Below are 25,743 nucleotides of genomic sequence, written 5' to 3'. Positions count from 1 at the left end.
ACAAAGAGCGCGTTGATTCACCTGCCAGCTGCGGGCGAGGCTGCTCTGTGGCTGTGATTAGTAGAAGGCTGGCCGATGACCTCCCCCTCTCTGGGTGAGTGGCCACACTCTGCGGGAGCTTAATGACGGGGCCTGAACACAAAGATAAAGACCCGCGGGGTCAGGGCCTTATGTCATTGGGGAAACAACACCGCCCTCTAATCTAGAGACACGCAACAACTGTGCGTGTGTCAGGGTGAATGGATGATTTAGCCGCAGTGCTCTTTAAAGTATTTGCGGGCAAATTCTTTGCACTTTCGTGATGTTTTCCCTCACAGCCGTGGTGCGTAAAGACGTTTCCACAAGAAACTCAATACCGCTGTTATCAGACTTAAAAGGTTTGCAGAGATGTTGAACTATTCATTTAACAGTTATCATGGCCACTATTTCTTTGGATCTGAATTCCAGTCACCTGTTTACAAATATCTCAAAATCTGGATAAAAAAAACAACAATCTCGAACCAAAGACCAGCATTTGATTACATCATGACCCTTCATCCGCGGGTTGGAGTTTGCTCAGTAAAACTCCCTTCATGGGAAACTTTAATAACAAGGGTAGACCCTCCCTGTGAGGAGCACTGCGTCTAAATCACTTCCATCAAAGAGGAATAAACCTTTTAAAAGTGGAAGAAACCTTTCAGCTATGGGTGTGAAATATGGGGAATACGGATCACCCCCCCGGGGAGGGAAGCCGTGCATCACCTCATACCAGCATAGTACAGGGTGTCCACTTAAAACCCTGGAGGAGTCTAACACTAAACGTACACAGCCAAAGATCTAATCGTATTGTTTTATTAGGACAGGAACAAAGGACCAATTGCATATAATTCAAGCTTTTGTGCTCAATCCAAACAATGACTTTTCAGTGCTAAAACCGCAAAAGAAAGGGACGGCCTGTGGGAAAACGCGCCGGGGTGGGAAATGAGGCAGATCACTACATATTCTAATCATTAACCACCTAGTTGCTCTGGAGTTCACGTTACTTCACCAAGAATTTACGGCGGTTTGCTCTCTCTCCGCCCTGGACCTTAAGTTAATCTCTGGGAGGGCGTTTTGGGTTTCGATTGAAATATTTCATCAGCTCCCAGGACGCTGTCTGACACGGGGAGTCAAGGAAATCTGGACACAGATCACAGCGGAGTCCTATGATGTTTTTTCTTTTTTTTTCAGTCTCAGTTAACTCTTGAAAACCCAGACGAATGAAGATCCCCGGTAACAAGATTTCTTTGCGATTCCCTGAAGGGGTCAATGGGTAAGCCACCGCATCTCACCAAAGTGCTGAACCATTACATTTAGTCTGGGAGCAGCTGGGAGTGTCCGATCCTTCAGGCCAGAAGAAGGAGATCAAATTGACATTCAGCAGTGTTATGACCTTCTAACTCTCTCCTCTTCCTGCCGAATAATCCTCCCCCCTTTTTTTTTTTACCAGTCCACACAGCTCAGGTGACTCGTTCCAGTGTACTGATACCGTCTGAATCCGGCAGAGGCAATGACAGTACAGCTGTCTTTTATAACAGGGAAATGTGTTTCTTTCTGTTCCGTAGGCTTTAATTCACGCTTGGTTTGCTTGTAAGTCATCTATCTGAAACATGAACCCTGCGAACCCGAAGGAAGGAAGAGCAGAGTAAACAGAAACCAATGAGCCATTCCAGAGCGTTGTCTGTTTCCGATTGCTAACCCTAGAAAACTTGACATCAGCTCACAGGTGCAGAGCAGATATTTAAAAACACAGACCACGAACCACCTCGCATTACTCAGTCGAGTTCACAAGTCAAAACGGATGTTGCTCAGGGTGCAGAAGAGGAGTCCACTGATACTTTCCCTCTTTCCGAGGGGGGGGATCCTCTTTCCTCTGCAACCCTTGAGCGAGGCTATAAATAATCTTCTCAAGTCATCCTTGAGGTGTAATTAATTTCCAGCAATAGTTCCCTTGTGATGAAGCGCTGCCGTGTTATGACAAGCCGCTCGATCAAGTCCATCACCTGTCGGAGTCCCGGTGTGAATGTTTTCCCAGCAGCAACCCGAGAGCTACGGAGGACTAAAACCGCATGGGACAATAATAAAGAAAGGTTTGACTAAAAGTATAAATGATCAAATAAAATGACAGTTGTGATCAAAAATATGTATTGAGGTTTTTATTTACTTTCTTAAGTTCACAGATTTCACAGAAATTCACAGATTTCACATTCCCCACGACACGCATGGCAAAGAGGAAGGAACATAAAATCAGCATCAAGAGACCAGAAATGGCATATTAGTCGAAAAATTAACATAAATAAATTGCTAAAGAATTAAATATAATAATTTTATATTATTTGCTTTAATTGCATATTCATTCATTGATAGATCAACCTGCACGTTTGATGGTTGAGGCGTTTGTGTATCAGATGATTTTTATTTAAGTTAACAGATGGAACTTTTTCCTTTGAAACCAGAACGTTCAATAACAGGGAAAAACACCCCAAAAGCTAGTTTGTAACTTCAAAACAAGTTAATACTAGAAAGCTAAGAAAACAATCTGTTATATTTTATCACTTCACTGCTAAGCAGTTAGCGGTAAATACAAGACTCTTTATCAGCTCCACACCAAAGTGCACCTGTAACCTTTTGCGCCACGTTTCCTGATTCCACCCTTTCAGATTGTTCCACACATGGAAAGCGCCCACTGCCCTTTGACGTCCCTTCCCTAATCACCCTCCTCTGCTTCTGCATGTATGTTTCCATGACAACAAGAGGCACGAGAGGGCGAAAAACAAAGTTTTAGCCCAGCACACACACACAGATGGAAACTCTTCGTCACGGAGACGACAGGCCAAAGCGTCGTTCCCACATGTCCACCGGTGACATTTGTACTTTGAAACAGGAAATGGACAAAAACGTCAAAATACAAGAGCGCTACTGAAAACTTAACTATAAAATTCACCACAGACTGACCCCTGCTGAGAGTGATTATCAGTGCCAGTTTTTGCCGGAGCAAGAGAAGAAAAAAAACACAAAACAGTATTGTAGGAATATGGTATTAATTAAGGCAGAGGGGTGACTTCCCAGCCGTGATGGGGGGGGGGGGGGGGGGGGAGGTTGACTTTCGCCACTAAGCAATGATGATTCACTTAATTGTCCATTGGGGAGTAGGGCACATGGAAAGGAAGTGATTCCACATCCTTTCCCAGATATGCAGAAAAGCATGAAATTCTTCTTATTCCCACCATCTGCAACATGAAGTCTGAACACCACAGGCTACTGATCATGTGACCCCGAGGCACAGCATCGAGATCATGAGCAGAACAGAGCGCTTACAGCACTGTGCCATTAGTATATGACACACTATTTGACCCGCTCGGATGCCGTGAATAAAATAAATGAATCATGGAGAAACCTTGAACAAGTAAAGACATTCAACAACCAACATAATTCACCCCTTTCAACAAAATAAAAGCCAGTTTTGTTTCTTCAAAGGTCACACGATAGATGCAGATTCCTCCTTCTCCAAATATTTCTCATATGAATTCACCTCCCTTCTCTCCTTTGGGGTTCAAAGAAAACACTAACATGAGGTTCCCCTGCTGGTTGTTGTCATGAGGCTATGGAATGGCATATATAATTAATAATTATAATTATTAATTAAATAATTTTTATTACAGGATCGAAAGGAAGCGAGAACGCGGAACAAAAAAAACATGCACGGGACAGAAACTGCATGCTATTTGTTCCTCCACAGTGTATGGACCTCTAGATTTGTCCTTGGGGAACTTGGATGTAGCCAGGATGGACGTGTCCTTTGGGAATCTGCAGGCAGAGCAAGGCGCACCATCTTTTACACAGCTGTGGACACACAGCTGTTTTTCTGCTGCAGCTTGGAGGCCCTCGACGATGCTGCCGGGCTTTGCTTTTGTCCCGTTTCCACTTGTTGCCAGTCCTGGCAGTGCCATCTTGCACCCAAAGCCTGATGACTTAATAGAAATCTACTGTGTTCTTACACTGGTCATTGCAGGACTGCAACAGAGAAAACCATCCCAAATGACAAGTTAAAAGCTTTAAAACCTAAGCTGATGCAATGTATATAAATGAAGGTTAAGTGTAAATAATAGAGCAATAGAATTCAACAGCACCGCAGACTGCATCTTCCTAAATGATCGTAAACATTATCATCATGTGTTGGCGGACTGTTGTGTAAGACTGCATTCGTTTGACCAAATAAACTGTCAAATGAGTGATATACAAATCTTTTCTAGATTAAAGCGGTCTCTACCCCCGCATGGCTGCCTGCTACCATGTAAAAACCTGCTGATATTTGTTACTTCTTCCTGTTAGCAGCCCATCCCCCTCACTCTGTGGCAACAGGCAGCTGTTACTGGGAAAATCATGATAAATGGGAGGAGGAATTTTTCTTCCAATTTCCTTAGTAATATGGGTAATGGATCAATATTTTGGAAAATCCACATATGGATTTTGTAAGTGCCCTCACTTAGATCGCTTTTTGGAAGTAGATGTATGGGTTTATTTGATAAAATATTTGCCTTTCAGCCACCCGGTTTCCGATAATCAGCCATCCTTGAGGCGTCCCAGCAGTGATCTGCAGGAAGAAGCGCTCCAGCGTTTCCTTCCTCCATCTTACTTCAAAACCTGGCGTTTTGTATATTATACACTATAAATATTTTCAACCACTACATGTTTTGGATTCCTCTTCAGTAGAAAAATATTGTAATGAGTGGATGTGATTTTTTTTTTACTTCATACAAAAAAACTAAGAAAATCAATCCAATGTGAGTTAATGTCCGAAAATATCCAATGCCTTAACATTAGCATGAGCATGTTAGTATTATAATTTACAGGCTCATCAGCCAAGAAGGTTTGGGAACCAACGCCTTAAGGCAATCACACTATACATGCATCCAGTACACAATTATTAAATGTATCCCGTTGTGCATGTATTGCGTTTTGGTAATGGGCGCCACACATCTGGAGCAGCTTTAGGTTTTCTATTAACTGCCCTCATTGTTTATTTTATCCCGATTTCTGTCCAGAGCGCACAGAGTGGACCTTGTGTCGGAGGGTCTCGCTCAGCTCAGCCATGGGAAGAGCACGGCCAGCAGAAATACCGCGAGCTGGTTTTAAGAATGGTGCCATTTATAAGGGATTGGTTTCGGTGGAAGGCCTTATGATGCCCCAGGACTGGCGTCACAGAGAGAGAGAGGGAGAGAGAGAGGAGAGAGAGAGAGAGAGAGAGAGAGAGAGAGAGAGAGAGAGAGAGAGAGAGAGAGAGAGAGAGAGAGAGAGAGAGAGAGAGAGAGAGAGAGCATTCTTTCCAGGCGCTGGAGCAGCACTTACAGACGGGTAGACTGGAGTGAAGGGGTGATGGCATCTTTCCATCTCACATACGTCACTCCTAAGGCCCAGTTGTTCTAGATGGCTCGGCCCAGTCACAATAGTTGTATTAAAGCCCAGATAAAGCTTTTGTTTTGCACATCTGTCAACACACACTCAAACGGCTCTGGGAGCGTTTTCTCCTCTGATTGTGAAGTGGGTTTTTTTTTGTTTTTTTTTAATGGCCTCTCCAAATATTTCCACAGGCTCCAGATTGGTCTCCATCATCAACCCTGGTAGCTATCGGGCCCAGCTGAGTCCTTCCGGCCATTGGACGAGTGAAACAATAGAAAGCAAGATGCCGGAAGGGTAAAACAGATGATGCACAGTTCTCAGATCTGCAGCCACAATTGTTCCAGAGGTAATTTGTTCCTGCATGTTTGTGATATTTTGTCTGGGCTTGGACTGAATGATGGCACATGGTGACTGGCATTGTGGGGTAGGGGAATTTTAGTTGGGGAATTTAAACGCCAGGAAACTTACAGGTTGGGAAACTTTGTAAGAAGCGTGTTGAAAATCTGTGTGCCCTTAATTATAACAATACCATCGCCTTTTTCTTGTTGTTGTTGTTGTTTAAGCCACTATTGTTTGTCCCGGGGGCCATGGGTATTTGGGTTCCAAAGGCATTTGAAGGGAAGTATCGGTCATGGCAGTGAGTCTGTATCCTGCAGAGACCGAGCAACTTCCTGCCATTGAAGTGAGAAAGTATTTTGCCAAACACGGTCAGTTGTTGTACACAGTGAAACGTGAGAGACCACCTTGAAACTGTAAGACAGCATAAGGCGATCCGACAGAAGATGTTACTGCCTGCTGGTGATTATTCTGAGGGATCAAAAGCCAGCTCAGTTAAAACGTGGAAAACTACAAGTTTGTGAAAGTGGCATCACATAGTAAAATAAAAGCTGTAGAGCTTTATCTCCAGATGTACGATGATCCTTTGGCATGGATAAGATGTAAGGCCTCAATTTCAGAGGAACAACTGCAGTGAATAAACCCACAATGTGACACACACACAGAGAGCAGGTTGTCTTTAGAAGGAGTGCAGTGAGTTTATGATGCGACATTAGATTTATGAGGACAATCTGATGTAAGGTTTGAAAATGAAACTCACCTTTATGAGCAAGAAAAAAAAAGAAGACAGACTTCTGACAAGAGCCCTTCTACCGCATCTAGTGCTATGGTAATGTAACAAGTGGTCAGTTGTAGGTAGAGGCCCTCCCCTAGTGGTCTGACGATGTACTGCATCCACTGTCTGGACAAGGACACATTTAATGACACTACTTCACGCTGAACACTGAGTTTCTTTGGGTTCCAACGCAAGACTTAGTTGCGTCACACAACCAACCGAGTCGCAGCCCCTTACCCTCAGAAACAGGGAAACACGGGGTGGTTCATGGGGGAAAATGCCAGACTAGCAGAAGCAGACTTAGGCAAGGCGGGCAGCTTGACAAATCACAAACATCTGTACATGAGGATGATTATGCATGCACAGGCGCAATTAATACCATTCATTATGGTCCTGCGATTGTGCCGACTCACTGCAATGAGGATGATGCAGAACAAAGAATGGACCACGGTGAGCTCAGCTGCACAGAGGTAAACCTTTATTCTTTTGTTTCATACCTAGTCTAACTGTTTTTAACCGAAATGACTGTCTTCAACTGTATTTGATTGCCCTGTTATAATGGGTTTCTTTTTCACCAAATCGGATGCTTTATGCACTAGACTTTTAAGTTCCCTTTCCCACTCGACTTGCCCTCCCTTTCTAATAACGCCGTGTCAAAATGGCTGCCCTGTATAGGGGCCTTTAGGAGCACCTTTGTCCTTCCACCGGTGCAGATAGCAAGGTTCTCTCAGTCACTCGCAGTCTGAGACATCTGTAAAATACACAGACAGCAGAGTACCACCAAGTGATTTGGCTATTTTGCTCAAGGTTACCTCGAAGTTATTAGCAAGTCACGGGGGGAGGGGGGAAACAGCTCCACTCACGAGGGGACAACGCAGCTCATCTCGTTTGCCTCCAGTGGCAGCGAAGAACAGATGTGATTGTACAGTGAACCGAGGAGGCCCCACAGCAGCAGAGAGCAGCGTCCACCCGTCTCATTAAAGTCTAATAACATTGAGCTTGTCAGGTGCCCAGCTTGCACATATAGAGTCTATTGAGTCTCCAGCAAAACACTCATATTATCAAGTAGATTTGGTTCATTGGTCTTGAGGTGTTGCTCGCATTATGGCAAGATCCTATATCTAAATAATAGTTTCAGTTTGCGTTTTCTCCTTAAATTAACATGGAAAATATGTCGGATCCAAAGCTTCCCCCGGCTGCCTTCTTCAATGCAGCCTGGGGATGAGAACAGTGCGATCACAAGATTGATGAACTACATACAACACAACAGGCATAACACATTATCCTGTTTCCTATGTGAGTGTTTTATTGTTTTTATTTTGTATAAAAAAAACAAAAAACCTTTTTGTCCACTTTAGGCAACAGTTAGCATGAGAGTAGTCCTCACAGCTTTTCCATGGAGTCTAAACTTGTTATTGTTTTCAACAATCGCACACCCCTCTCACACAATCACATAGTGTAACGGCGTTTGTTTGACGCAGTGGTCCCAAACCTTTGTCTATGGAAAAAAAGGAAAGCCAAGGACAACAGCTCAACAACAGGCAGCTTCTAACCATCACCATGTCAAGGCGAGTCACACCAACACACAAAAGGCCGACAATGAATCCTAACCGTCACAATAACTACGCCGCATCGTTAAAATGTGATGCTTGAGAGCATCTGCTAATTAGGTTTGAAACCACTGCTTTGGTGCAACTTTTAAGCAGATTCATATTAAGACAATAAAAGAAAAGAAAATTTAAAAAAAGAAATACACCAGGCATCTCTTACACACATCCTGTGTTTGGCAAGTCGTCGCCCCAAAAGCAAACAGCTGTAACATTAGGCATCAAAACAAAAAGGACTGGTTTGGTGTTAGAAGAGTCAGCATGGTTCCTCACATCAGTATTAGTCTGACATATCCTAAACAGAGACATTTAAAGACAGGACACGCACCATCGCTCCCGAATGGCTGCATTAATGATTTGCCGTCTGCATGAAAATCTCATTTTCCCACGAGGACAAGTGTGTGTGTGGGAGGGGGGGGGGATAAAATATTTATCCTCACTAATATACCCCCCCCCCCTGCCCCTTTTGTCATAATACAGTACATACACATGTACATGCACACGCAGAAGCATAGTCAACGCTCTCTCTTACTTTGACACGCTAATGTAAAGTACACACAAACTGTACAGGTTTGACATAAAATATACAAATTCAGGTTGTTCTCAATCTGTTTCATAAATTAGTAAAATCACATCATTTTGTATAACTACTTTCTTTGACTCTTTAAATGCTATTTTCTTATGAATTGGACTTGATCCGTCTCGTCCTTGTAGTATAACTTATTTAAAAGAGGCGAAGGACTTGGAAGATCTATTCTGGCATTTCTTCACAACGTGACACGACTACATGGTTTTACGGGTGAGGCAGAAGCCTGAAAGCACTGTATCTAATCCACTAAGACACGTTACTCAAAGAAATAATAAGTAGTATCATATAACTACAGGTAAACCTGGTTTGTGACAGATTTAACTGCATTGCACATGCAGCCCGAGGTGAGGCCAGTGCTAGTCTGCCGCTCTGTGTCGATGTACCTTCATTACAGCAGAGCCACGACGCCCGCGCTTCACAAAGTGTGTGCAGATTTTTTTTAAAGAAGGGGGGGGGAATAAAAAGCAGCAACCTCGGCTCCGTCTTGCACATTGCAAACACGTATACAGTACACAGAAACAAGTATTTCCAGGATTATTCGGTATGTTTTTAAGGGATGGTACTAGGAGGCCTTCGTTGGCACTCAAAACGAACTTCAAAAGCAGGGGTCAGGCTGGCAAACAGCCAAACTGGAAATGTGGTTACCATTTTTATCGTTCCGAGTATAAGATGCAATGTTCATCGGCTCGCCGGTCGCAGCGGCGGCCTCAACGCGCTCCCCGAGTGGACTTGACGCGTCGCTCCTCGAGGTGTCGGATAAGTGCTCTGCGCTGCCCGGCTCAAAAGAAACAAATGATGCTTCACAAATGTCCTCTTTGTTTTTGTTTTTTTTACGTTCAGGATCATCTGGTTCTTCTTTATGGGTTTAATCAATGTGCACTCTCATTTGGGGGGGGGGGTTCCTTAAACGTTTCACAGTCAATCACCATCGTCTCTTGTATAGATGACTGTGCTATTAAACGCACATGCACACATGCAGCTTTGTCTGGTTTAATATCACTAATTTAGCAAATGTTATTAAATGTTTGTGGGTGTCCTTATTTTTACAGGTTAAAAGTTGGTTGATGCCAATGGCCCCGAATTAACCGAGCTTCCTGCATGCTGCAAAGAAGTTAGTGTTTAGTGTTTAGTGTTAAACATCATCAAACAAAAGGCTTACGTCAGCATTCACACACTGTATTTTTCTGGTTTTTGCTACGTTGGAAATGAACAACGCCCTACTTCCTACTCACACGTGTTTTCATGTTTTCTCTTCCATTAAGGCCGCATTCATCACCCCCCAACAGAATCACGCACAACGTCGCCTTGTAACTGCATCCATAATACATCTGGGGAGTGATCTGTATGTGCTTCTCAGCTCCCCCCTTCCCTCCTGCCTTGTAGCACTCAGCCTCATGCTCCACATAATTCAGTGACAGTCACTACAAGGGACTGTGACCTGTAATAATTCTTGATGATAGCGGTGATGAATGTGAAACGTGTGTCTTTCACCTTAGATGAAGCTGTTGTGCAAAACATCTGCAGAGAAGCTAGAACTAAACTTCGGGAGGCAGTGGGTTTACTTCTGCCTCCGAGCACGCCCCCCGCTGGCAGTGCAGCGGGGAGAGGCTCTGCCGGGGACCCGAGGGCCTCTCCGAGCGCAGAATAACACCGGCCTTTCCTAAACTCGACCCGCAGTCGACCTCTTCAGGCTCATCCACCTTTGACTGCTCTCCTCCTCCTCCTGGTTTCCTTTCTTCTCCTGCGTCAAAGGCCTCGGGCTCTATGGGACTGAGCTGATAGTAGAGGAGCGAAGTGGATTCCTTGAGCAGTTCAGAGGGGCTCTCCTCCTGGTTGTCGGTGACGCAGAGGACCGTGGCCCCCGTGGGGAACGGCCCCTGCAGGAGGACCTGCCCCGGGCCCAGCGCGTCCGCCTGCTCGGGGGGACGCGCTCCCAAAGCGCCGGGCAGGAGGCAGAGAGGCTGCTCGGCCAGGCCCCCGGCTCCCAGCTCCCGCTGCACCGTCTCCCCCGCCGCCTCCTCCCTCTCCCTCCTCTCCTGCTCCTCGGCGCTCTGCAGGTGCAGCACGGCGATCTCGTTCTCCCGCTCCAGGATGTCCTGCTCCGCCAGGAGATCCTGAACGTCCACCGCGGCCTGCGGCCCGCTCACCTTCAGCTCAGAGTCCAGGCCGGCGGCCGCGGAAAGGTCGGGAGAAGCGGGGCAAGTGGAGGAGGGGGAGGACGTCTGGTCCGATTCGGCATACTGGTCTCCGGGCCCTTGTATCAGCATCCTCCTCTTCTCCAGGTCCAGCTTCATGACGGTGTGCAGGTAGTGAGTTCGGACACGCAGGGGGTTGAACTCGATGCGGCCCGCTGCGTTGCCGCAGCCATCCCTAGAGCAGCCGCATGGGAATGACATTCGATCCACCTGGGGGATGAAAGTTTTATTTTATTACAAGGAGAGAAGGCTAGCAAATCACTGACTCATATAGCTCAGTGCTAAACTAGTTATATGTGCAAAGAACAAAGACAGATGACACACATAAGACAGAGAGAGAAAATCGAGTTACTGTATGATAAATTGGGTTGAGATGGAGAAGGTAGCATCATTTCTGGATGTCTGCAACATTTAAACCATTAAATGGTTTAAATAGTTGCCAAATTACGTAAACTATTAACCTATCATAAGACTAGATTTATTTCAAAATGTTGTAGCTCTGAACAATAAAGAGAGATACAGCCTGTATTGTAATAAATTACTGACAAAACGTGTTAAAAAGGCTGCAGAGCTTCTCCCATATATGTATGGTCTGGATATCAGGGCACACATTATGGACTCAGCATTGATGCGTCCTTTGAGCCTCGGCTGGCTGCACAGCCGCCATCTTCTGCCTGCACACACACACACACACACACACACCCAGACAAGCTCACAGCCCTAACCTGGCACTTGATGCCGGCCTGGCTGCAGCCGCAGTGGCGCGGGTCGCAGTACAAGCGGCAGTCGCAGCCGCATTCCTCCCGCGAGAGGCGGATGGTTCTGAGGTCAGCTTTCTCCCGGGCGTCTATGCGGGCGATGCCGGAGGCTCGCAGGAGGGCCCGGCGCCGCTTTGTGGGCAGCGGCTGCAGGAAGAAGCAGTCGTCCACCTCCACGCCGTCCAGGTCCAGGTCCTCGTCCGATACGTCCTCCAGAGTCAGCAGGTCCGCCTGAGCGCACTCCAGCGTGCCGTTCCTCGTCAGCTGTGGGTGACAGTCGGGAGCGGGAGTGGGAGAGTGGATCCCTATTTAAAGCTCGGGTGCAAGAGAATGATCCTACTAAAACATTCCCATGAACTGTTGGGGGGGGTGAAGCAAGGAAATGCATTTTGCAACCAGAGCCATCGTCTGAAGGGCAGTGGCTGTATAGTTGGTCTGGAATAGGAACGGCTCGGGGAGAAATGCGGCACAAATGTTGTCTAAAAGGAGAGTGAAGGTGATTAAGAGAGAGAGAGAGAAGTTAAATTGAGATTACAACACGGCAAGTGCAGAGAGTTCAGCTTAGATGATTAAAATGCCAGCTACAATGTGGAAATACTCGATCCAAATGGAAAGTCCTTCAATAAAATCGCACGTAATTAAACATGGATAAGTATAACAGACATAATATTGGGCTGGGAAACTCATTCATAGTCAGCATTTTACCGTCAACGCTAATAACAGTTTTATTAGTTCAAAATTTCAAATGTTAATTCCAGTTCGTCCATTCCTGCAGGCTGCAACTTTTTAAAAGATACATTTGATGAGTTTTGACATACTTAAGGAAGAAGACAAAACGGTTCTTCTCAGCAAATCTATGTAGATGTTTTGGGGCTTTTTCTGATGACTTTTTTTAGAGAGTTTTACCCATAGAAATAAAATATGAGAAGAAGGGACATTCCCATTCAGATCCACTTGGCAGGACGGGTCCGAGCAGCGGCTATTTTTATGTGCGGCATTGCGGCCGCCGTAGCAGATTTATTTAGTAAAAGTAAGACACATACTGTGGCAAGAGGCTGAGTCACCGAGGGGAGGATCTGTCGTAAGGACTAAGATCGGCAGCGGAGCAGTAACATTGTTACGCGTAGAGAGGAAATGGATCAAATGTAAGAACTGAAATTCCACATCCAAACACTCAAGAGTAGGAAACCACATTAGATGGATTATGTACATTTTGAAAAGGAACCTGAAATCTAAGATATCGTATATAAATAGTGGATTACAAACTGAAAAATTTCCCTTTTAAAATGTTTTAAAGAATATAGTGGCTATAAGTTTGTAAATATAACCTCTCACCACAGCAAATGGAGAAACAATATGCACCACAAATAAGAAATTATCAATATTCATTAAAAAAAATGAAAAATCTGAATCTCCATCCTCCAAGGGAAGCAGCACGGAGGCCTCGGCCCGGCTGGGTGCCGTACCTTCATCTTGCGGGCATTGAGCTTCTCCTGGCGCAGGTGCTGGCGTAACGTGTGCCGGTGGCTGGAGTCCTGCTCGCGGGCGAACTCGCCCAGCGTGTAGCGCCGGATGGAGGAGTGGTGGCGGGCCATGCCCAGAGAGCTGCCCCCCTGGCTGGGCACGCTGGTGAATCCCTGCCGCCGGGGGAAGTAGTACACCGTCACCACATCGAATCGGACCCGCTTCCCCCCCGGCGACGGCTTGTGCTGCCGGAGGATGGAGGTGGCTGCAGTTGGGAGGGAGCAGGACATTTTGGGCGGCGATGTTACACACGGGTGACCGACACGCTCGTACTGGTGAATGGTTGGAGTGGGTTTGAGGGTGCATTGCCTTTAACGTTTGTCTCCTGCTGTTCCTTACGGGTAAATGCAGTGCTGGATGGCGGGTTGAGGCTGTCGCAGCTGTCGGCGCTGTCGCTGCTGGAGATGTCATCGTCGGAGTCCTTCGGTGTGGAGAATGGAGAGTTGTTGTCCACCTCTTCATATCGTCGTTTGAGGCCGAGGGACGAACCTGCCTCCATGGAGACGCGTCGTCTGAGGGCGACAGGGGGTACGAGTGGATCGCCGAGCGGCTCCTGCCGGGTACCAGACAAGCACAGAAAGACACAAAATGGTATTGTATGTCTTGCTCCTATGTAGGAGAGGCACGAGGGACGCTTTAGCAGGTGTGTGCTTAGAGGCCCATTGAATAATAATCCACCCACACAAAGAGGAGCACAAAGACAAAAACACTTGTTCTTTAGTAAATGAGAACCAAAAGATGTGGGAGAAGTGCAGACTCCTGGTGGATGATTATTAAGCACTTTGATCATCGAGAGGAGGGGGGGGGGGTATCATTTGTTGGTGTCTTATAATGAACGGCTTAAAGACAAGCGGTTCCTGTGTAAGGAAGACTCCGAACTGCAAAACACCAAACGGTAAAATCCGCGGTTTGGTCTCCTTTCGTCTGTCATCTGTATTCCAGCTCCATCATTTCCTCCTTCTGCGCCCCCCCCTCCCCCCTCCTCTCCTCTCCCCCCATCTCGCATGAAATCCTTTGAAATCATGAAGTCTAAAACGTCCCCATGGCAACTAGGCAAGCATGGTAAATGCACAGAGAACTCAAGCGAATAATCCTGATGCCCGCTAACTCTTTTTTTTAATCTTGCGTATAGTTCTGCTATAAAATATGCGGAGGGGGTCGACACCATTTAATCGGTTGAGGTCAATCAAGGTTAATGTTATATTTTGGTCTATGGTTCAAACTGCATTTCAAGTGTTGTACTTTCAATCCAAATAAATGAAAAATCATGCCGACATTCCACGAAGACAGTGTGCTCAAGATCAGCTGGTCATATTATCCCTAAATAGAGGTAATTACTGGTTTCCTTTGCAGCTCTGCATCTGAATGAGGCCCATTTTTAACTGGGTCTGGGTTAACATGTCACATGCTTCTGGCAGCCAAGCGCTGCATCTTCACTCATTATTAGGACAACTCCAAATAAGGCCTCTCTTTTCAAGTTCTCAAAGGAAAAAACCCAGACATAAAAAGGACTAATGAGCATTCCACAATCGTACAGCATAGTTTGTCTTTAAGCTTAATAGAGAAACAACGGTAAAAAAGAAAATGTCAGAATCGTAAGAGATCCTGGAGCTGCTCCGAGTACAGTGAACAATGATCCAACTGCTGCAGCCAGACTCATTTAGCTGGGATGTGTGAACAAGTGGTGGGGAGGGAAAAAAAGAAAATAGGACGCAATGTCTCAAACTAAAACTATGACACCATGTTTTAATTCATGCCTCGGAGCATAATGTGGGTGCTGTAGCTTTCCGTGTTGTGCAACTGTGCGTTTAAACTGCACTCAAATTCATCTTTTAATGTGGATTTCTCATCCATGCTCCAAATTTGGAATGACTATTCTTCTCTAAATCTTCTTGTGTTGTATTTCATTCATCTGAAGGGGCTGCAGCGTCTCACGTGTTCGACCCCCCCGAAGATGCTCCTAAGCTTAAAGCCAGAAGGTGAACCATGTTCCACATGGGGACTCCCGGCATGAATGAATGGGGCAAACAGAGCACCGGCTGAATATCGATGTCAGGCCGGTTTCCCTGGTGGAGATCCGGCTCACCCTCCTCCTCCTCCTGCTGCTGCTGCTCTAAGGAGGAGGTTAAATGGAATCACCGGGACTTCTTGGTGCGTTGTTCACCTTCAGGGGGTGTGCAGGACTGGTGGGCTATTTGTTTAACTGTGTGCATGCAACGAATGACCGTGTTGGATGGGGGCTTTCGGACTAGATCAGACTAACCGCCCTCTCTCCAGTTTACCGGTTACACACACACACACACACACAAAATACTAAACTCTCTTACCTGGGATCCAACCAGGGACCCTTGTTCCAACCAACTCGCAGGTCGTCTCCTCGTCTCCCTTTCCGAAATGTTGGCAGCACATCCACCTTTCAACGCCCTATGAGTTGCTTTTTGTGTGTGTGTGTGTGTGTGTGTGTGTGTGTGTGTGTGTGTGTGTTCAGACTGTAAACGCGGTGCAGTGGAAACAAAGTGATGTGGCCGAAACAACCCGACTGTCAAAAAAAAAAATTTGTTTGCAACACTTGAACGTGTCTGTGCCGGGCTACTTGTGCTCCGTGCTCATTGTTCTGCACACTGCTCTGTCGCGGGGAGAGAGAGAGAGAGAGAGAGGGGGGGGGGGGGGGGGGGGAGAGAAAGCCGGAGCTGTGTGGCAGACCGGTGTGTTTTATTTTAAATGTTGCATGCCTTTCTGTTTAGAACAAAAAAAAGGACAGGCTGCAGAAAGAGGAAACGTCATAGGATCGGCTGCGATTTACTCCCAGACATTCTGGGTGCAACGTGAATCATTTAAGTAAGCCGAATGTCCTATCTTCCTGATGTAAAGAAATACAAAAAAAAATTGCTTGCGATGGAGAATTCCGCTGACATCTGTGTTCGTTTATCCTTTTTTTTCTCGGCCGGGGCGGGTTCAGTCGGCGGTGCTCGTTTCGTTGTCGTCTCGCATTTTACGCGGAATTGGGCCGCTGGTTTCCCCTCAGAGTGGTGTCAAAATGTTGCGACGAGAAGACGCCTTTCTCCCCGTTTCGCCGTCGCCCCGGCCCCGTTTGTTACCATGTAACAATGGAGGAAGAAATCCTCCCCTGTAAACGTATATATACTCCTAGTGACATCACAGGCATGCCGTGCACCGGGGCATGCTGGGAAATGGAGTGATTTCCTTTTTCCTTCCCTTTCCTTTGTTCAAAATGTGAAAGCGTCTTGCGGATGACATGTAACATGAACCAGACTATGATTTGAAGGATAGATTATTATTATGTCAAAGCTACAGTTGTTCCCCCACATCTGTACATCAAAAGGGGAAGTTAATAACATTTCTTTCCCAGAGGAGCTAAATAACATTTGTAATATTTATCCAAAAATGAATAAAAATCATTTTTTTTTAATTCTTTGCAAACACCTCAAGGACATAGACAACAGATAGTGGCCAGTTCACAGGTATGCATTTTAATAATGCTGATAACACTGGGTCTAAAAGGTCAAGCAGGACAATGGACTGAACATAAACTAACCAAATCTTTTCACATGCAGACCGATGTGACCGATTACAAGAATTAGTACTTGGATGTGGTAATATCCAAAAACAATCATTTTAAGAGTTTTGTTTTTTCCACCTAACAAAGAAATATTTGATTCCATATGAAATGATTTTTTTAAAATAGTGACCTATTTACAAATAATAAAAACACATGTATAGGAGGTGTAGCCACTGAGATCACTAAACACAGACACTGTTTCATCATCATAGGTATCAACCGTCAGTGTCAAAATGAGCTCTACACCTACACTACAAGGATTTAACAGTGTTCGGAAGTCTGACTTTTTTTTTTTTTTTAAAGACGCATCTTCTTCCTCAAAAGTGACATTGCAATCCAGTGAAAGACAAACATTATTCCCTTTCAAAAAGGAATCACAGATGTAATTGCGAACAGCTGGACACCAACAGTTTCCCCTCAGTGTCCCGATTCGATGCCTCTCGTGGTGCTTCGATGGGGCTGTGTGATTGTGTTTGCCATACAGTGTTTCTCGCAAACTGGCTTCATTAAGGAGGAAAAAAAATCAGACTGCATTGCCAGCTGAAAGTACATGTACTCACAGGAGTGACCATCTTACTCTTTTTGCATATTTGGTGTTTAAAGAGATGACAAAATGTTTCTGAAGCACGTAGCTTTGGCACACCAGATGCTCAGCTAACAAACAAACAGGGGCCGCAGCTGTGGACCTCCTTCCCCAGACACGAGCAACCAAGGAGAATGCAACCACTTAAGGGACACAACGGCAGGGCGACAAGGAGATTGTTCACTTCACTGTGGTGACAGTCGCTACCTCAAAACGTAAGACAATAAGGTAGGGGAAGGAGAGCGCCAGCTGCGTCAGTCACATAATCGCCCTCGCAGCCTCAAGACGTTGCTCGCGGGCGCCCCCACATATTCCAGGAACAGCGAAGAATATGAAGCTCTATGGGGGCTGACTGGATCCGACTCTAAAGAAGAGAACAGCGCTATTCTCCCGCGCAGTATTCACTTCAAGATGATGTGGTAGCCATCATTTGTGTCATCTGGAAAGGAAAAACATAGTCGGGGGAGGGCGTTATAAATAAACTTGCATTCATTACATCAAGGCTTCACGTTAAATATAGAAACACATTAATGCCACACTCAACTACCTTTCATTGTGTCCAAAACGAAACATACTTCATCCTGGTAGTTCTGAATCATCTGTTGGAAAGAAAGCAAATGTTTTAATGTTTTGCATCATCGGTGACTAAAACGTCAAGAACTGTGGGCGGCCATCTCCAGCCTCTCCCACAGCCGAATTGGATTCCCGAAGGTAAAGTGCTTTTTTTATCTCTAGCCGGGCGGCACCTGAAAGCACCGTGGCAACACAACGCGCGATGTGGTTGGGAAACTCGGGAGGGCCCCTCATATCGGGACGGCATTGATAATCAAACATTTCTTCCTTGTTAGCATTGACAACATGTCTGAGGTCATGGTGTATACCCAGCTTACCTCGTCACTGACCAGCACGTGGATGCCAGTGGGACCCTGTTTGAAGATCTGATTTATTTGCCTGGGTGAGATGTTGAAGAGCTGAGCAAGCTTCTCTGTGAGCTCAGCAGCTGTGAGCTCCTCCAGGTAAATGGCGTGATACACTGCAGAGAAAGAGCAGGGTAAAAAAACACACACAATTGAATTTCTCACACACAGTATTTGTTTGCAATATTGATATACAATAACAATAAAAAAGATGCAAGATTTTAGATTGGCATCCCTTCAAACACCTCTGACATTTTGATGGTGAGCCACTGATTGGATGAGGCATTACTCCACAATGCCTTTACACTGATAGACAGAATGTTAAATACAGCTCCTTTATTTTCCTATTCTGTGAATTTTAGTCACGCTTTTCTGCACAGCAAGATGTTCATTTTACTTTAAAGGCGACATCAACTTGATTGACAATAATTGAATAACAAAGTAGAAAGAATGTAGTATCAGTGGTAGAGTTATAACCGGCGCCCCCTTCAAAGCCTCATGGAGCAAATCCATGTCAATGGTCTACAGTATTCTAACGTGGATATTTATAGTTCTTAGGATGTTGCATCTTTTTACTACATTTTTGAACTTATGATGGCAGATATTTCTATTCCACAGTCCTGGCTGGTTAAATGGCACCCTGAGGCGATAACAGGACATCAGATTGATATTAATCTTCTCAAACTGTCTGAAAATGATGAAGCAATTACTGCATGTATGACCAGATATTTTCTAATTGTTTCACATATTTGAGAATATTCACAACAATTGCTCAACAATTGCTTTTCTTAATACTTCTGATGCTTAACATGTTGCCGTGAGTATGCACTGACCAAAGAAGGTGTTGGCGGCCGCGTCTCCATTTTCGTGTTTCGGTTGCTGTTCCCTTGGCTGCTGAGACTCCTGGCAGACGTAAATGGTCAGCCTCGGGCGCACCACCCTGTCAACAGAGAGAAAACAACACATGCATTCTTTCATTGTGAATGGATTGGGAAGTTGACGTATTGTACGGTGGTATCAGATCGACAGAAGACCCACCGTCCCTTCAGCGCATTGAAGAGTCTTATACCGTCTGCTGGTCCACAGATCTGAATGACATCCTCCCTGGTCAGCTTCAGAAGATCTGCCCCTGGAACAAGAAAACAAGACCTTGCTGAACACCATAACCTCCTCTCCACGACAATAGACCAATGTCCACAGAGGTCACGGCTTTAAAAAAATGTAAAGCAAGTGCACTGAATATGTAACACGGTTGGCTTCATTTATCTGGTGAATTTATCTCTCCAAAAAGTCAGACACAAAGAGCATGGCATTTCTCCGAGTGCATGTTTACATCTGACCCTAAAGTTAAAGAAGACATTGCTGCATTGTGCCATGTCGAAACAGAAATATGAAAAGGTCCAAATGCTGTCATGACAAATGACCCGATTCAATATTCAATGGATTCAGTGCAGCTGTTTTGATAGTAAAAAGAACAAGTGTTCATTTGCTTGTCTGTATTGAAAATCTGTGGTACCTGAGAAGTTGGTGAAGAGCCGGCAGTAGGGGGAGAAGCGGTTTCTTAAAAGCCACTGTTGTGCATCCTGTGGTGTTGCTGTGGGTAGCAAATTCTGAGAAGAAACAAAGAAACAAAGCCAAATTTGTCTTGGTCTGAGTCATGTATGAAATCACAGGCCAAAATTAAACTCATGCCATGTTTGTTTGTACAAAATATAATGTAAATATTCCAGAACCTCTCACTTCATTCTACACATTGGAATAGTTTCTGACTCTCTTCGCCACGCTTCCAGACCATATTTGGATCCTATTTTGTGTTCAAGATTGTGACCTTTAACCAGAGGTGGGAACAAGTCACTGTTAGGCAAGTCACAAGCAAGTCTCAAGTCATTGCCCTCGAGTCCCGAGTCAAGTCGAGTCAAAGACGAAGCAAGTCTCAAGTCGAGTCACAAGTCGTACCATTTTAGTTTCGAGTCATTTCGAGTCCTTTTATTATAGTGGGGACGGGGAACCCTGGGTGATGGTGCACTGCCTCACAGACCTAGACTACGAAGGGAAGGGTAATGGTGGATCGACTGTGACTGTGTTATAGTACTGTAACGCTCACCCCAATGCTGCAGCGTAAATAAGGAGGCGATGACAACGGCAACTTCGGTCACTGTTTCTTTAGTCAGAATTAAACCAACTGAAGTGATTTATTGCCGCTTCGAAGCTCAAAACCCGCTCGCTACAGGCATTATATTTTAGGGTTATCATTATTATCCTCACATCTTGAGGAGGGTTAGGCCTTTGTTTATGGTTTTTCAGAGTTGATATGCAGTGGTTGAGGGAGGTAGCCAGGCAGTAAAAAAAAAATACACTTGTTTTTACATCTGCCACCTGAACGACCGGCTCAGGCTGGTGGTTTGGCGATCCGTTTCTGAAAAGGAGGGAAAATATATCACTTTAGCGCCATGGAAGAATATAGAAATCCAGATTAAGTAGAATCTAAAACATTGTGTGTGCTCCTCACCAACCAATACACCCTAAATGACTATGTGGATTCAATGGTTGAGTCAATTCAAGAGGCATTCGCCACGAAGGTTTCGCAGACATAGTGAAACACTCGTACCCTTCTGGCACTGGGAAGCTATTGGGTGTGCTGTTGAAGCCAGGCGATGGGGAGTTGCCGACGTATGTGACCTCGGGCCAGGGACAGCACTGCAAGAGAATGACATTTTAGTTATGGTTGCATCCACATGACCTCGCAGATACACTTCTGCTGCAAGTTAGAAGATGCAGCTTTCCTGATTTTGCCAGTCCCTGTGGGGAACCCTGATAGTGTTTCCAGGTATCAGAGTGTCTTTAGAAGACCTCAGATTTTACAGCAGCAGTGTCTGATCACATCATTGACCTTCTTAAGGTTTCATTTTGGTGACTTCTCTTTATCATGTGTCATATTCATTTAAAAACATTAGCAATGCGCTCACCTCTGTCAGGATGGTGGTTTCGTAGGAGGGCTGATACTTCTCCTTTTCCTGCGGCGCCCTCTTCTCCATCTTCTCCCTGTCAGTCTTCTGCTTTCTGTCCGCACCTTTGGGCTGAAATGTGTCATATGGGAGTCATTTAGGTGGTGGTCATTGATAACAAAGAATTTGAATTGTGGTACATGAATGTTTTTTTTCTGTCCATTGTGGCCTCTCTCTCTCACCTTGAAGACTTTGAACTGGCAGGAGGCCGAGTGCAGGTGTTCTGTGTACTCTTCATTCTCATTCTCTTTGAAAGTGTCTATCTGGATCCGGAAAGGGACGCCCTTCTCCCCTCCATGCTTGCGCATGGTAAATTCTGTGCTAATGCAGTGTACCTGAAAGAGGAAATCAATATAAAATGTAAATCCGTACAGGAATGTCAAACACAGGTAAGTTAAATTAAACCAGCGCTAAACAGGCAAAACTGTATTAGTAATTACTGCCTCCAGAATGACATCGATTTTATTTGTGCAAAAAGTGATCACTGCAAAGAGTGAGCACACTAACAAGCTTAGCTCTGTGATGCCAAAGTGGGGAGAAATGCCTCAGACTACTGATGTTGTCTTTTAATGAATGAAAGCAATTAAACAAAACAGAAGTGCTGTCCGTCATGCTACCTGGATAAAAACGGAGGTTCTTTTCGAAGGGTCCCAAAGGAACTCCACAGTGTTAAGTTGAGTAGGGTTAGCCCGGGGGTCAATTATGCCAACGGACATGGGGATATCTGCAACGAAGAACAGGCTGTTATCAGAAGAGTTCTCGCTGCACACCATCTGCTCCATAACACTGCCGGGCTCTAATAACACTGCACTTCAGGCCAACAGTCAACATCTTGATGTTGTCCCAAAACCACTGGACGGTTAACAATGCATACAAGGCTGCACGGCAACAGATTTATGCGCACGCAAATCCAATATATATTAGAGGGGAACCACACCCTTCTGGAGCCATCAAAGTTGACACGCATTGTTCATTTGGTGCTCACCCAGGTCCAGGATGCGATCCCCGGGCCTGTTCCAGCGCCAGCCCTCCAGCTGCTGGTGCTCGGTGTACTGAAGCCGTCGGTCATGAAACACCACGCGGATGATGCTCTGAGATTTAATGAGATTCATTTTTAGAAAGAGTTCTAGCATAGCATTAACATAGGACGCCCATGTTAATGCTATAGTGGCAAATATGTGAAGCCCTGTGCCAAGTTATGCATGCGGGTTTATGTCCAAATAATACCTTCGCCATTTTATCGTTGATTTCTGGAAGTTCTCCAATTTTCCGATTGTCAAGCATTCGAATTTCATAGGACTGCCCTGCAATGACACATCCGTATAGTAAACAGTCACATTTCAAGTACAACAATTGAATGCTGGACTAATTATAATAATGCCATAATTTATGCAAAATATCGATGTATTGTTAATTATAATACATGATTATTAATTATGATATATATGATTTCTTTTTCAAAAAGTAATCGTAAAGTCCGTTGCCGATGGCAACAGCATGACAAAAGCCAATGGCGCCTATTCCATTGTCACATAAACAAGATAATCATTATTTCATATCCCAAAAAAACCTGTAAATCACTTTCAGTGTAAAACTAAAGAGGCTGAACTGCCGGACGGATTCCATCAATGATGGTGCCAGAATATCAAAAACAGACTATTTTGTAAAATGTTTCCATATACATTTTTTTCCCTCTACACGCAAGTTTTACTTTATCCATGTTGATATACAGTCTACCAGGTAATAGAATATCTGGAAATGTTAAAAGGCAACTCGAGGGGAAATTCACAAAGAAGCATTTGCGGCCGCCGATAGCACAAAGAATTGTTCATAAATAGCGATCCTTCACTATATCAACAAAGGTATTGCGCTAATAAAATAAATGCAAACATGTCCATAAAGCCGAGTGAGTCGATGAGGGCCGGCCCATATGGACCGGTCTCTGGTCGGACTCACACTTATGTGCTCGGGGGAAATCATCCCTTTTTATACAAGGAAAATATGAATTACATTCTATTTCGAGAGATTTGTTTAATGTTTAATGCCTTGAGCGATCACACCTCGGCAGCAACTTTAAGCTAGTAACCAGAATGCGTTAACGCCCAAGGCGCAGTAACTAATAGGGTCAGTTTTGTCATATTTGTAGGAGGTGAAGCAGCAGCAAAAGCCGTGCCACCCGTTTGTGACTCAGCCCGTAAAATTGCTTTTTATTGTTGATACATCTACATAAATATGACAAAGTGCAGTGTGTCATGGATCCCGATGCTGACCTTGGTTGAGGTAGGTGAGTGTTTCATCGTGCAGTTTAACAGCTGGCGAAGTAGCTGCACACAGAACATACTGAAAGGGTAGGATCTTGTTCTCGTTGTCTGGAGGCAGGTTGGACTCCTCTTGTTTGAAGATGGGGAGGGCAAGCACATCGCTGGAGAACAGAGACCAAGAACAACGCGGTTAGTGAGCTTCCAGAGTCCGATCCACCCTCCATAATACAAGAATACAGAAGATAAATGTTGCTTTATGATGGGAACTACAGAACATATTCCATATAATTATAAAAATGATGTTAAGTCAAGAATTACTGAGGCTGAATGGCGGTTTATTGGGTTTTTCCGCTTCGCAGTTCATTAATTATATTGGAGGCAACAAAGGTACCAACACCACTAAATACCAAGTCTGTCTCCCAAACCCTCTCGACAAAAGAATTTCAGGAAGGGACGTGCACTTTGCTGCATGTATGGCCTCAATTAACGGAGCACTTAACCAGCAAAGAAAGGGCACAAACAAGAGAGATCTTTCTCCAGCAAAGCAACGCTCTTGAGTCAGCAAAAGCTAAATGTATTTCACATAATTGCCATTGTGAACAATTTGGCAAAAGCATCATGAATATCTATTTTTAGACTTTGAACCTCTTGAAAAGTACCCCAAAAATATCGGCCGAAGTACACATCTAAATGTATTCATATTACTGTTTCAGAAATATGCTGCATTGTGTCAAGATAAGTCGAATACCCGTCTCAAGATTCATCAATGAGTAATCCTTCTGTGATAGTCACCAGCTATTTGCATTCGGTCATTGCTAAGTACAGGACTGCACATACAGCAGATAGTTAAGGTACAGTACATAGAAACAGAGATGTCAGAAAGATGAATAATTGACGAGAAATATTTTACAGCTTCGGTCTACTAAGAAGCTTTGACAATTGTTGAAGAAAAAAAAAAATACATTGAATCCTGCCGACGAGTTTTGAGGATAAGTGGGTTAAAAGGGCCCTTCTCCTCTGAGTGCCGGTGTTCTTAAGAGCCTTCAATGCAGCAGACTTTTTGTACACACACACATACACACACACACACATATATACGTGTTCTTTGCGCATGGAATGATTTTGAAAAACTGAAAAAATAAACACAAGAAGCAAACTACAAAGCAAAAATACATTGCTAAAGCTATGAAATATGAAAGTGAAATAATCACAGCTGGCCTTTAAATCATATGAAGGTGGTACAGTTCCAAACACTTGAGAAAGTGATGAAGATAGTGATTTATATTTGTTCAACAAATATCAGTCATCTGTATTCAAATGCCTCACGATTCGAACCATACGACACTTTTTCCTTTCCGTTGTTGTGGTCGACGACCAACGCGGAGCACTTGCAGCACCACTAATGTCCCCCGGCAGACTTTAAAGAAGTGGGATCAACACGTCCACGCTCGTACAGTACCTCATGCTGTATGCCCCAGCACCGAGCTCCTGGCCAATGCCCGACAGACTGGCATCAAAGTCCTGCACCAGTCCAGACTCGATCACTTCATCCGTGAGCGGCAACTTCAGAGCCCACGCCATGCTGACGATTAGCAGGTTTCTCGGGAGTGCAGTTGTGTTTACACCTTACGAAAAAGTTTCCAATCTTCAGTGGGGACAGTGAAAATATTAAAAGTTTATTCTTAATTGAATGAGGCTCCAACTTGAAAAAGTAGGTAACGTTTGGTTTGTTAGAAGAGCACGATATCAACAGGAATTAATATTTCGCTCATGCCCGTGAAAAATAGTTATACAATTTACTTTAAAAATGTAATCGAATTAAAGAGACAACATATACCTTTTAGTGAGAGGACAGTTACTTGCTAGCACTGCGACAGTTTCATGCCATCATGTCGTGCTCCTTCCCCCCAGCACTAAAGTAAACATGACGAGCTAACCACGTCCAGCTACATAGCCTAACAGCTAACTTAGCAAGAATAATGCTAGCCCTTCTTTGCCTCACTTATTAGGGATTCAAGGGGAAACGTTGTTGCGAGTGTATCTATGCATAGATACACGTTAGAATTAGCTCAGAATCCGAAGTTTATGTCATAAAATATATTGATTTGGTTTGTTTATCTTGCATCGTTAGGAAAGGCGGCCGCCGTAATTTCCGTTTCCCACTCTTCTTCGTGTCATTTCAGTGATAGCAGAGC

The 25,743-nt window shown here is 44.7% G+C and overlaps 2 protein-coding genes across 4 annotated transcripts; both read right to left on the bottom strand.

The window, feature by feature from the left end:
• Positions 1 to 7,826: 7,826 nt before the first annotated feature.
• csrnp2 (cysteine-serine-rich nuclear protein 2) lies at positions 7,827 to 15,649 on the bottom strand. Its single transcript, XM_037479154.2, has 5 exons — positions 15,530 to 15,649; positions 13,542 to 13,755; positions 13,145 to 13,407; positions 11,646 to 11,942; positions 7,827 to 11,130 (listed from the first exon to the last, which is right to left on the bottom strand). Exons 2-5 carry the CDS (start codon positions 13,699 to 13,701, stop codon positions 10,261 to 10,263), a joined length of 1,590 nt encoding a protein of 529 aa, XP_037335051.2. The 5' UTR covers positions 13,702 to 13,755; positions 15,530 to 15,649; the 3' UTR covers positions 7,827 to 10,260.
• A 1,023-nt stretch (positions 15,650 to 16,672) lies between these two features.
• tfcp2 (transcription factor CP2) lies at positions 16,673 to 25,732 on the bottom strand. Of its 3 annotated transcripts, none has more exons than XM_062565326.1 (16): positions 25,386 to 25,732; positions 25,008 to 25,193; positions 23,558 to 23,709; positions 22,515 to 22,591; positions 22,273 to 22,378; positions 21,905 to 22,011; positions 21,470 to 21,622; positions 21,249 to 21,359; positions 20,891 to 20,979; positions 20,548 to 20,698; positions 19,799 to 19,892; positions 19,321 to 19,411; positions 19,116 to 19,222; positions 18,256 to 18,398; positions 17,913 to 17,964; positions 16,673 to 17,804 (listed from the first exon to the last, which is right to left on the bottom strand). In XM_062565326.1, the coding sequence occupies exons 2-16, from the start codon at positions 25,127 to 25,129 to the stop codon at positions 17,767 to 17,769; spliced, it is 1,593 nt and encodes a 530-aa protein (XP_062421310.1). In that variant the 5' UTR covers positions 25,130 to 25,193; positions 25,386 to 25,732; the 3' UTR covers positions 16,673 to 17,766. The 3 variants fall into 3 exon arrangements, with proteins under 3 accessions (XP_062421310.1, XP_037335052.2, XP_062421312.1); XM_037479155.2 differs by having other exon boundaries at positions 20,650 to 20,698; XM_062565328.1 differs by having other exon boundaries at positions 25,008 to 25,173.
• Positions 25,733 to 25,743: the final 11 nt, after the last annotated feature.

Source organism: Pungitius pungitius, chromosome 1 (genome assembly GCF_949316345.1).
Source record: "Pungitius pungitius chromosome 1, fPunPun2.1, whole genome shotgun sequence".
NCBI classification, from domain to species: domain Eukaryota; kingdom Metazoa; phylum Chordata; class Actinopteri; order Perciformes; family Gasterosteidae; genus Pungitius; species Pungitius pungitius.
The sequence above is the reverse complement of the archived record's forward strand: the minus strand, read 5'-3'. Positions and strand labels throughout refer to the sequence as shown.

Coding starts and splice junctions, on each gene's coding strand:
- tfcp2 (XM_062565326.1), bottom strand. CDS start 25,129: ATGGCGTGGGCTCTGAAGTTGCCGCTCACGGATGAAGTGATCGAGTCT. Junction 19,893..20,547: donor GGCCTAACCCTCCTCAAGAT/GTGAGGATAATA, acceptor GTTTCTTCTCAG/AATTTGCTACCCACAGCAAC. Junction 17,805..17,912: donor CGTTTTGGACACAATGAAAG/GTAGTTGAGTGT, acceptor TTTCCTTTCCAG/ATGACACAAATGATGGCTAC.
- csrnp2 (XM_037479154.2), bottom strand. CDS start 13,701: ATGGAGGCAGGTTCGTCCCTCGGCCTCAAACGACGATATGAAGAGGTG. Junction 11,943..13,144: donor TCAATGCCCGCAAGATGAAG/GTACGGCACCCA, acceptor TGTCACCCACAG/CTGACGAGGAACGGCACGCT. Junction 11,131..11,645: donor AGGCCGGCATCAAGTGCCAG/GTTAGGGCTGTG, acceptor TTCATCCCCCAG/GTGGATCGAATGTCATTCCC.